Source organism: Microtus ochrogaster, chromosome 7, assembly GCF_000317375.1.
Source record: "Microtus ochrogaster isolate Prairie Vole_2 chromosome 7, MicOch1.0, whole genome shotgun sequence".
Classification (NCBI taxonomy): Eukaryota; Metazoa; Chordata; class Mammalia; order Rodentia; family Cricetidae; genus Microtus; species Microtus ochrogaster.
In genome coordinates this window covers 21082623-21094822 of record NC_022014.1, presented here as the reverse complement: position 1 = coordinate 21094822, position 12200 = coordinate 21082623, and the positions used below count along the sequence as shown (strand labels likewise).

Below are 12200 nucleotides of genomic sequence, written 5' to 3'. Positions count from 1 at the left end.
AGGCGTCTGCCCCCGAGAGAGAGCTGTCGAGTCTCTGACCTCACTTCCTCTTCCGCCCAGCATTCTGCTCCTCCCACTTACGTTCTAACCTATCAGGTCAAGCAGCTTCTTTATTAAATCAACCAATGACCTTCCTCCATCAGGTCACTGACTGAATTACCATTGAATAGCTATGAATGATAAAGAGAGTGTGCTGTCCACTGAAATGCCAGATGACTGGTGTGGGTCTGTCTGCAAAAACTGATTTGTTGAGTAAATGCGGTATTGTTACTGGGGACCCTTTTTCCTTTGTCTGTGATCTCTGGGGGAAAAACACCCTGTCTGAAATTCCAGCACTTAGCACATTTCCTGGCGTAAGTATCCAGTAAATGTTTGAGTGGTCAAATAGACTAGTCTGACCCTCTGCCCGGATCTGTTTTTCATTCATGTGTTGTAGCAAACAGTAGGAATCAGTGAGTGATGACTGACAGTGAGGAAAATACTCAGCATGAAGGTTCAGGTACTCTATATTAGGGTATTCCACTATATCCTCAGAAATAGGAGTACTACGTTCCACTAGTTTAGTGTGCAACTCTGAAAACTAAATATGCATTCTGGTCTTTATGACTTGCCTGTTGGGAAAAACAAGGTTCTGCCCTACTCCAACTTCTGCACATACAAATGAAGACGGTGCTGGAGGCCATCCTTCATAAAAGGAAACCACTGAAAGTTAAGTCAGATAATGCTGAGCTTATTTCTACCAGTTTCCACTGTGCAGCAACGAGAACACTCTAACAACTAGACATCAATATGACTCCTAATCATCGAGGCCTAGAAATGGCAGAGTGATGACTTCATGCTGTTTGGTTTATTACAGTTCACAAAGTGCTTTAGAAGATCTCTCCCTCCCTCCCTTCTCTCCGAGACAGAGTCTTACTATGTAGCCCTAGATGGCTACAAACTCAAATTCATCTGGTAAAGGCAAGCTACCACATATGGCTTCAGATGCTCTCATTTGATCTTCATTACAGCACTGGGATAATTTTTATTCTTTTGTTTTGTTTTTTTCGAGACAGGGTTTCTCTGTAACTTTGGAGCCTATCCTAGCTAGAACTAGCTCTTGTAGACCAGGCTGGTCTCGAACACACAGAGATCCTCCTGCCTCTACCTTCCTAGTGTTGGGATTAAAGGCGTGCGCCACCCAGGTTTATATTCTGATGCAGTAGTTCTCAACCTTCCTAATGCTGCAACCCTTTAATGTGGTGACCCCAAACTCTGAAATTATTTTTATTGCTACTTCATAACTGTAATTTTGCTGCTGTTATGAATTATAATGTAAATATCTAATATGCAGGATATTTGGTGTGACCTACAAAGGGGTTATGTCCCACAGGTTGAGAATCACTGTTCTGATAGATGAGGAAGGGTACCATTGAAGACACCTTTTATTTATTGTAGTGTGTGTGTGTGTGTGTGAGAGAGAGAGAGAGAGAGAGAGAGAGAGAGAGAGAGAGAGAGAGAGAGAGAGACCAACCCTCTAAGAGACAGACTGACCACATACCAAAGAATCGCTTGCAGGACTTTGCTCTCCTTCCAACATGTAGGTTCTGAGGGAGGCTCAAACTCAGGTAGTCAGGCTCAGAAGCAACAAGTGCCTTTACTGACTGAATTGGCCCAGTTTATTGGAGTGGGGTGGAGTCGAGGCAGTCTCACTGTGTAGTCCAGGCTGACATCAAACTCACAGTGATCCTCCTGCCCCCAGCCTCCTTAATGCTGGGATTATAGGTGTGAGCCACCATGCCTGGATTTAAAGGGCACCCCACAACTGACTTATGCATGCTAGACAAGTACTCTACCAACTGAGTGATGGTCCCAGGCTAGAATTTACATTCTAATGCATTTCTAGATGTTGCTGTTTAACTGGGAATCATACTTTTAGAACAAGATACCTGTTGTATTAGCAATATAAATGTGACTCTTCTGGGAATTTGATAAAATCTCCATGTAACTTTAATGGAAGTAATGATCTAAAGGTCTGTGAGGTCTAACCCTACACAGCTTGGGTTTTGAGCTTTGCTTGTTTGGCTTGGGTTTTGCTTTGTTTTGAAGCAGAGTTTCATGCATGCTAGGCCAGTTTGTAAATCACTATGTAGCTCAAGCTGGCATCAATCTCAATTGTACTGCCTTAGCCTCCCAAATTCTGGGCATATGTCATGCCTGATATAGCTCTGGTTTTTAATTAAGGCTTCATTTATTAAAAATGCAAGGAGGCAGGCTAGAAAGATGGCTCTGAAGTTGAGAAGTTGAGAGAGCATCCTGTTCTTTCAGGGGACCTGAGTTTGGTTTCCAGAATTCATATCAGGTGGCTCAGAACTGCTTGTAACTCCAGCACCCTCTTCTGGCGACTATGTGGTGCACGTACATACACACAGACAAAACACTTCATGCACATGCCCACACACAGAGAAAAAGGAACTCAACTGTTTAACAGGGAGTGAGTAGTCTAGAAAGTGCAGGTGGAGAAGCCATGTCTGGTAACCTACCAAAACGCAGTGGCCCAAAACAGACTAGTAGAGGCTTGAATTGGGGTCAGCTTGGTGGTTTTCTGTTGTACATGTAGTTGGCCAGGACCACAGTTATTTGGAGACTTATCTGCTCTGGTATGTCCAAGATGATTCATAGCAGTAATTGGTATGACCTGTTGGAGTTCAACTAAAGCTGTTGATTGCAGTACCTCAGACCTCCTCCATGTGACTCTCTTAGCAGAGCTCGGAGACAGAACATTCCAGATATAAAAGGTTGGAATCTACAGATTGCTTAAGGCTCAGGCTTGAAAGTTACAACATGTCAACGGTCTTGCATTCTGTTTGTCAAAGCGAGTCACAAGACAAGCCTAATTGAAGAGGAGGGCAAAGGACTGCTTGTGGATGCGAGACCAAACAAAGCCATGGAGCCTAGAGCAAGCTGTAGGAATGGCTAGCGGGGATGGGGGTACAGCTTTACTGGCAGGAGAGTATCACAAAAAAAGAAGTGGCAAATGTTCACTGGGGGCATGGATACCTGAGGGGGCCTGTCAGGTTAGAATGGACTGTGTGACAAGGTTCTGAACCACGGAGAGAAGAGATTGGGTTTAGACTCAGACTTTGAGTAAGGCATAGTACAGAATTTGGGAATGCTTCTTCAGGCTCTCAACTAGAACTTATATGCCTTTTCCTGTAAACTTAGGGTCGACAGCTGTGGATTTGGCTTCTCTTTTTAAGTTGTACAAGGAGTTTCCCCCTTGAGTTGATGATACGTTGTTAAATAGGCATTTCGAAGGACATGAGGGCTCTAGCAGGGCTCCAGAACTGGCCACAGCAGTAGTTAGGGACATGCAGCTTGTGCCAGATCTATTTTCAGCTGCATCCAAGGGTTAGTTACTTAGTCTTGCCCTTGTCTTTTCCCCACAGTAACCCTCCACTGAGTGAAGAGATGTTGCCTCCTGGGGAGTGGATGTGTCACCGGTGCACTGTTCGCCGAAAGGTAATAATGTTGCTTTCTGAAGGCTCCCCTCAGAATGCCAGAGCTAGAGCAATGATCCTTCAGAGCTAAGGGACTTGATCCTAAGGGCATTTCATCCTCTTGTCCCTTCTAACACTGGAATCACTATTCTCTCTCCATGTTGACTGCAAGACTTAAAACTCCAGAAGTGGGATGTGAAAGAGGGCAGAAGGGGGTATGTTAATCCAGTGAGCCATGTTAAGTCACTAGTGACAGGCTTAGTCTGATCTTATTGATCTCTTAGGAAATAGCCTGAATAGGTGTCCTTATCTGTGGCTCCAAAAAAGAAGGCTTCTTCTCAGTTCCATGGGGTCTCCAGAGGCTTGATCAGTTTTATTAAAGGAGTAGATTTTGAACCCCTCTGTCCTGGTTGTCTGTTTTTCTTTGTTTCCCTTTTCTCTAGGTCAGTACTAACTGAATTATGAGCATGGCTAATTGTTTTCTACTTTGAATTTCTTTTAATTTAATATATTTATTTACTATTTGGTTTTTCAGGACAGGATTTCTTTGTGTAATTTGGAGCCTGTCCTGGAACTCGCTCTGTATACCAGGCTGGCCTTGTACTCACAGAAATTTGCCTGCCTCTGCCTTCTGAGTGCTGGGATTATGTGCGCCACCACCTGGCTACTTTGAAATTTTTTATAGAGAGCAAGAACTAAACTTTCCTTTATCTCCCTTCCCCCTAAAAAAAGGAAGTACGTGTGTGTCACCAGATTATATTTGATCCCACCTTTACATTACAGGCTATAATTAGGATTTGTCTGTAGGTTACCCTGCTTTCTTCCCACACTAATTGTGTAACCAAAGAATTTATTTTCTTGTGGCATCACTGCTGTTTTCTTGGTCATAACATGATGTCAGTGATGACATCCTCAGTTGCAGAAACAGAAAGAGCTACCTAGCTTCCAAAGCCCTTTCCTGTGCATCTCATAGAGCATGCCCTATCTGTTCAGAAACTTACTATGCAAAGAAGCTAGACATTAAAGGGTTGGGATCAGCCAAGGAAAAGAGGTGAAAACTTGCTAGTGCCCATTGTACGCCAGGTGTTTACTGTTATTCTGCTTAATCTATGCAAGTATCGAAGAATGCTGGTGGTAGATCATAATTATGGAAAGGAACAGACTGAGGCTATGAAATATAGATTATTTTCCCAAGGACTCAGGAATTTTTCTCTCATTCTAAAGGTCTGTTACCTCTTGTTCTCTAGAAACCTTTGCTTGCTAGGAACAGTACACTCTTTTCCTAGCATAGGGCATTCCTCCTGAGATGCTGCTCCGACTCACTTTCACATAGACCTCTCTACCTAAGGGTTCCACAGCTGCCTTATCCACCGTCACCACCACTCCCCTTTGACCTCAGTATTCACAGTGAAATGGATTGAAGTAGATTTCTTTTGGGTCTCATGAACTCGTAATGGTCAGTCCTGTTATGATTCCTGGGGAAGGTCACCCATGCCTTTTATAGATGCAGTCCTTTTATCACCACCATATCCCTAAGAGGGAACAGATTCAGTGCTTTCACTTTGCAGATGGAGGAATTCCTGAGCTGCCTAGGGAGGACCTAACTAAATGGAGATTAATATGACACTTTGTTGATTTTAGAGCCTTGGGAAGCTGCATTGTCCACTTTCCATTCCTACTGAGTTCACTGTAGTCTTTTTTGTATTTCATGCCTTCTAAAAGTATCACTTTCCGAGTTTCTAGCTAAGATGGAAAGCCATGGTTCTTGGGTGCCTGCTTTCTGCACTGGTTCTCTCCTTGTGGCACCTTTCTGTGCCATCCCCCTGAAAAGTGAGCTTTCCCAGCCTGTTTTACCTTTTCAGACTTTTCTCTGTTTTGAGCTATTTTCAGAACCTATCGGTAGGTCAGGATGCACTTGTCACAGGCAAGTAAGTGACAGTGACCTTTGTATTACAGTGTTCTTACCGTCATCTCACTAAATTTGTTCTGTGTTTAGTTTGTTAGCGGCTTGCCCTGTGCTTCATATGTATATAGGTGTTAAGTATCATACAGTGAATTAGTTATTCCAAAATTCCCACACTGTTTTCGATAATTCACTCCTGCCATGTTTTCTCCATTTTAGTTAGTTCAGTTATAGCTGTATCTAGGGCTAGAGTGATGGTTCAGCAATAGAGTACTGACTGTTCTTCCAGAGGACCTGGAACGTCTACGTGGTAGCTCTCAACTCCAGTTTCTGTGATCTGAGGCCTTCTTCTGCCATTGATTGGCTTCAGGAACATGCACAGTACACAGGCATATATGCAGGCAAAATACTAATACACACGATTAAAATTAAAATATATATCTCAACTTTAATAGGCTGCTGTCCCAGGTCCTGAGGTGGATGATTCTGTGATGTGTAAGGGACTTTGTAATTTTCATAAGTGGTCTAGCAGGACATTGTATACCCATCTCTATTTGTTCTTTTCATGATGGGCCCACCTATTCATTTGCGCAGAAACGAGAGCAGAAAAAGGAGCTGGGCCACGTCAATGGACTGGTGGACAAATCCAGTAAACGGACTACATCCCCCAGCAGTGACACTGACTTGTTGGACAGATCAGCTAGCAAAACTGAACTCAAGGCCATTGCCCATGCCCGGATCCTGGAAAGGAGAGCCAGCCGGCCTGGCACCCCCACATCCAACGCCAGCACAGAGACCCCCACCTCTGAGCATAACGACGTTGATGAGGACATCATTGACGTGGATGAGGAGCCAGTAGCAACAGAGCCGGACTATGTGCAGCCTCAGCTGCGGCGGCCGTTTGAGCTGCTGATTGCTGCCGCCATGGAGCGGAACCCTACCCAATTTCAGTTGCCCAATGAACTGACTTGTACCACTGCACTACCAGGTTAGCGACATCATCATGTTCATCATCTCTCCTTTCTTACCCTAGCTTTCCAGAGGGTTATTATTTAGCCCAAAGAGCAGTGCTGCCTGCAAGGTTACTATAGCCATTGTCTTTTGTTATTATTCCTCGTTCTGCCTGGAGATAGCATCAAAAGTTTTAGTTGTTATAGTACTTACTCAGTTTTTTTATTTTCTGAGTCTTCTGTCTCCTGTCCTGTTGTTGCCCTACAGTTTTTTTTTTTTCCTAACATAAGCCAAGTAGGGTGACACATAGTAATAATCTGATCACTTGGGGGAGGGTAAGGCAAGAGGATCGTGAATTTGAGGCCAGCCTGAACTACATATTGGGACTGTCTCAAAACATATAAAGAAGGCTCAAGAAGATGGCTGAGTGGTTCAGTGCACAGACTGCTTCTGCAGAAACCTGAGGTTTGGTTCCCATTGTGACTCATGACCATCAGTACCTCCAGTTTCAAGGGGTCCAATATCCTCTCTGGCCTTTACAGGTACCAGGCGTGCACATGGTGCACATATATGCAAATGGCAAACATTCATGTGCATAAAGGAATAAAATTTTTAAAAAAACTTAGTTAAAAGAGGGACTAGAGAGATGAATCTGCAGTTAAAAGTACTTGCTCCTCTTCCAGTGGACTTGAGTTCCTTTCCCTGCGCCCATATCAGGCAGCTCACAGCTGTCTCTAACACCAGCCTCTGGGATCTGACACCTGGTTTCTGTAGGCACATGCACAAACCCACATGCAGATAGATGATGCACAGAATTAAATTTTTTAAATTCCTTTTTAAGATTTATTTATTATGCATACAGTATTCTGCCTGCATGTGTGCCTGCACCCCAAAAGAGGACACCAGATCTTATTATAGATGCTTGTGAGGCACCATATAGTTGCTGGGAATTGAACTCGGGACCTCTGGAAGAACAGTCGGTGCTCTTAACCTCTGAGCCATCTCTTCTGCCCAAATCTTTTAAATTCCTAAATAAATGAATGAAGAAACAAAGTTTAGGAATATAGTTGGGTGGTAGAGCTACCATGCACAAAGTCTTGGATTTGATCCCCAGCATCTCCTCCTCCCCTTTGCAGACAGCTGCTCTTTGGTTGGTTCTTATTTATCATTCTGGGGAGAGAGGGAGAAAGAGTATGTAAGTATGTATGTCTGCCTGTACTTTCTTCTTAAATAGCATACTGTACAAACTTTTACAGTTTGTTCTTTATTCTTATAATGTAGTCCAGTGGTTTTAGCATTACTGTAGTATTTCATTAGGTTTTTGTTATGGCTCCATAATAGTCCATTATACAAATGTACTATAATTGATTTAAGAAGTTTTCTGTTCATTGCCATTGAAATTGTTCCTAACATTTTTTAATTTATTTATTTTTATTTATATGGCTTTTTGCCTGCAAATATGTCTTGTGCACCATGTGTGTGCCTGGTGCCCACAGAACCTAGAAAAGGGTATCAGATCCCCTGCAACTGGAATTTGAGATAGTTGTGAACCACCATGTTGATGCTGGGAATTGAACTTGGGTCCTTCAAAAGAGCAACCAGTCCCTTTAACCATTGAGCTATCTCTCCAGCTCCTAATATTATTAGAATTGCTAGGTCACAGTCGGCAATGGTAGATTTGATAGCTATTGTCAAATTTCCTCTTTTAACAAAGAAAACCAAGTCATGGCTTCTATTTGATACCATGACACTTCTAGATCTCTTTTTTCCCCCCCTAAAAAACAGTGAGATTGGCTAGGCATGGTGTCTTAATTGCCTGTAATTCCAGCATCAGTTTGAGGCAGAAGCTATGTAGTGAGTTTTTCACTAGCCTAGGCTACAAAGTGAGACCCTGTCTGAAAAAACAAAAGGGAATATGGGAAGATGACTCAGGGAATAAAGCACTTGCCATGCAAATGTGAGAACTGGAGTTCATATTTTCAGAACCCATGTCATCAGCCAGGTGGGCAGGACAGCCTTCCTGTAATCAGATTGTGGGAGGCGGAAGTGGAATAAGCTTGCTGTCCAGACAAACTAAAGTGGTGAGCTCCACAAGAAGAGCTGCCTCAATATGTAAAGTAGACTGCAGTCAAAGGAAATCGCATGCCTTCAGATACAGACATATACAAAAACAAGAAAATTGGAAGGCTTGAAAAGCACACATGAAGCCTAGCAGTGGCGGTGCACTCCTTTAATCCTAGCGCTTGGAAGTCAGAGACAGCTAGATCTGTGAGTTTGAGATCAGCCTGGTATACAAAGTGAGCACCAGGACAGCCAGAGCTCTTAACACAAAGAAACCCTGTCTCCAAAAAACCAAAAAAAAAAGAAAAAAAAATACACATGATCCAAATGTGCCACATTCCTCTTGTCCCAGCATGAAAAGATGGAGGAAGATGGATCTCTGTGAGGTCGAGGCCAGCTAGGGCTGCAGAGACTGTGTATGTGAGAAAGGAGGAGGAATATGCATGCATGGATGGAAATGCCTATCGGGCAACTTGCAAGATAGCTGAGATAGTAAAGGCACTTGCCATGCAAGCCTGGGTTTGATCCCTGGAACCCACATAAAAGTGGAAGTAGGGGAAAGTTATCTTCTGACCTTTACACATGTACATTTCATTTTAAAGGGCACATATATCTATGCTTATTGGCGCATAACTTTAATTCCAGCACTTGGGAGGCAGAGGCAGATGAATATCTGAGTTCTAGGCCAGCTTTGTCTACAGAGCAAGTTCCAAGTCAGCCAGAACTACAGAGAGAGAACCTGTGTCAAATTGGGAGGGAGAGTTGCATATGGACCTGCTTTTCTGGTTTCTATAGAAACATGATTAAATTACTCAGTTATCTTCACAGACTAGTCTTTGTTGACCGTATAACTTGGACATAGGTTGCTACTATCCCAGGTTTCTGGTTATTTCATATTGGTAAGATCAGTGTGTTTCTGCCTTAAAGCAGGTAACTTCTGCTTCTAGTCGCCATGTATCTGTTGTGGTCATCCCGTGTCGTCGTCTCCCCCACCCTTCTTTCTTACTCCTGTTTTGTCACTTGAAACTAGCCCTGGGGTCCTCAGAAAGAAATCTATCCCAGCATGGCACATGCTTTTGCTTAGATCTGTTCCTGTCACTTAATGTTTTCATATTCCAACAAGAAATTCGAAGCCAAGGGCAATTCAGCACCACCAGCTTCTTTTCTAGGTTCTAGCAAGCGGAGAAGAAAGGAGGAAACCACGGGAAAGAACGTTAAAAGAACACAACATGAGTTAGATCATAATGGTCTCGTTCCCTTGCCGGTCAAAGTCTGTTTCACGTGTAACAGGTATTTTTTTTCTATGCCTATATTCAACAAATGCAGTTGTTGTTGTTTTTTTTTCCCCCCTCTTATCCTTTTAAGTCCTGTGTGTGAATGTGGACAGCCATATTCTGATGGTATAAGCACACAGAACTAATTGACTAACCACTTCCTTGAATATGCCAATAACAAATTACCTGAAGAATCAAGATCCAGGGCCAGGTGTATGATATATGCATGTAATCCCAGTACTTAGGAGGTGGAGGCAATTTGGGGAGTTCAAAGCTAGCCCCACTCATAAGGCCCCACTTTCCAGGCAGGCTTATTGGTTGATGGGTATTAGTAAGTAACCCCCACCCTGCTCCTGTGAGCAACAGTGATTAAACCCAGTAGGTCAGAACCAATGTGATTGCTCATTGGATTAAGGCTCCCACATCATTATAACTTGAGCTCAACTCCCAGAAGCCACGTACTGGAAGGACAAAACTGTGGCAAGTTATCTTCTAACCTCTTCAGGGGAGCTGTGACATGCACGAACACACACACACAATAAGTATTTTTTTAAAAAATTAAACTTGCCGGGTGGTAGTGGGTGGTGGTGCGTGCCTTTAGTCCCAGCACTTGGGGTGCAGAGGCAGGTGGATCTCTGTAAGTTCAAGGCCAGCCTGGTCTGTAAGAGCTAGTTCCAGAATTACACAGAGAACCCCTCTATCTTGAAAAACCAAAAAAATAAAAAAGTAAAAATGGAGCTTAAAAGAGATGAAACTCAGAGGGACTTGTTGGGAAGTGGGGGGCGGTATATGTTTAAAATTTATTATGAGACTGTCACAAGTCTAGACAATCAAAAGAAGCAGGTGTGGTAGCACACACCTTTGATCCCAGAGACAAAGGCAGACAAATTACTATGAGTTCAAGGCCAGCCTGGTCGACTTAGTGAGCTCCAGGCTATCCTGAGCTATATAATGAAAACCTGTCTCAATAAAGAAAAATCGCCAGACGTTGGTGGTGCAGGCCTTTAGTCCCACCACTTGGGAGACAGAGGCAGGCAGATCTCTGTGAGTTCAAGGCCAGCCTGGTCTACAAGAGCTAGTTCCAGGACAGGCTCCAAAGGAACCCTGTCTCAAAAAAATCAAAAAAAAAAAAAGAAAGAAAGAAAGATGACAGATCACAGTACAGAAGTAGTGTTAAGTTGGTAACAACTTCAGAGGAGTTAGAATTAAACTTAAACTGGAGCATGAGGAGCTGATAAGATGGCTCATTGGGTTCAGGTGCTTAATGCCAAGCCTGGCACCTAAGATCCATCCTGAGGGCCCTGGATGAACACTGGCACATGGACTTTCCTTCCAATGCACACAAAATGCTTTTTTTTTTTCAACCTAAATAGGGTGTTTAGGCTAGCCAGCAAATTATTAAAGATAAGATAAATTTTAAAGTGGTAGTTGGTATGTTTTGGCCTAGACAAATTTCAAAAGGTCCTTGGCTACCTAAGTCACACAGCTACCCTGGGACACTTAGTTTCCTTCAAGAGAGGCTCTCCTCAGTCACAGGAACCAGATGTTTCAATGATTGAAGCTGGATTTGTTGGCTTGAGTTATGTCAGAAAAACTGTTATGGTTGGAGCAGGATAGCAGGAGAAAATGGCTCTATCACAAAGGATGCTTGGGGACTGAGGATATAGCACAATTAGTACAGTGTTTACCCGACATGGTTTGATACCCGGTATTACATAAACTCAAAATGATGGTGCAATCTGATATCTCAGCACTTGGGTCTTAGATGCAAGAGGAACAAGAATTGAGAATCATTCTTAGCTAACCAGTGAGTTCAGGCTACATGAGACTGTTTCATAGCCACACCCCCAACAACAAAGTGTTCATAACAAAAGCTATGGAAAACTAGATGGTAGTCAATTAGAAGTATAGAACTTGGCTGTTTTGCCGTGTGCCTTTAATCCCAGCACTTGAGAGGCAGAGGCAAGCAGATCTCTATGTGTTCAAAACCAACCTGGTCTACAGAATGAGTTCTAGGACAGCCAGTCCTAACAGAAACCCTGTCTCAAAAAACCAAAAATAAACAAGTAAATAGAAGAAGAACAACTTCAGAACTCTGCTGGGAAAAACATTGTCTCTAGTATACCTTTGGGGTTGTGAGTATTTGCCTCTCCTTGAAGCGTGCTTCCATAAATATATGCAACATAATTTTCTTGCCTCCGTCTCCAATTATCAGTACTGGTTATTGGTCTTTTCACACAGAAGGGAAATCTTTTGTCCTGTAGTTTCAACTCCAGAAAGACTGCTAATGATTTTTATTACATTTGCTTTTTGAGGGTAAGATGAACATGTGCCACAATGTATCTGTGAAGATGCCAACTTGAAAGACTTGATTCTCCCATTTAGCAATGGGTTCTATGAATTGTACTCTGGTAGTCAAGCTTGGTAGCAGTTTGCCTGTACCACTGGGCAATTAAACCAGCATCTAAGGGTTTTTTGTTTGTTTGCTTGTTTTGAGTGAGAAGTTCTTAAAAATAGGAAGATCAGAAAGCA

At 43.0% G+C, this 12200-nt stretch overlaps 1 protein-coding gene across 2 annotated transcripts in view; it reads left to right on the top strand.

Moving 5' to 3' along the window:
• The window catches only part of Phf12 (PHD finger protein 12), a 49442-nt gene that overhangs the window by 22804 nt on the left and 14438 nt on the right, over positions 1-12200 (top strand). For both annotated transcript variants that reach the window (XM_005349481.3, XM_013347366.2), the window contains exons 3-5: positions 3429-3501; positions 5977-6370; positions 9564-9684. In XM_005349481.3, coding sequence (XP_005349538.1) covers positions 3429-3501; positions 5977-6370; positions 9564-9684 — 588 coding nt within the window. The remainder of the gene's footprint in view (positions 1-3428; positions 3502-5976; positions 6371-9563; positions 9685-12200) is intronic.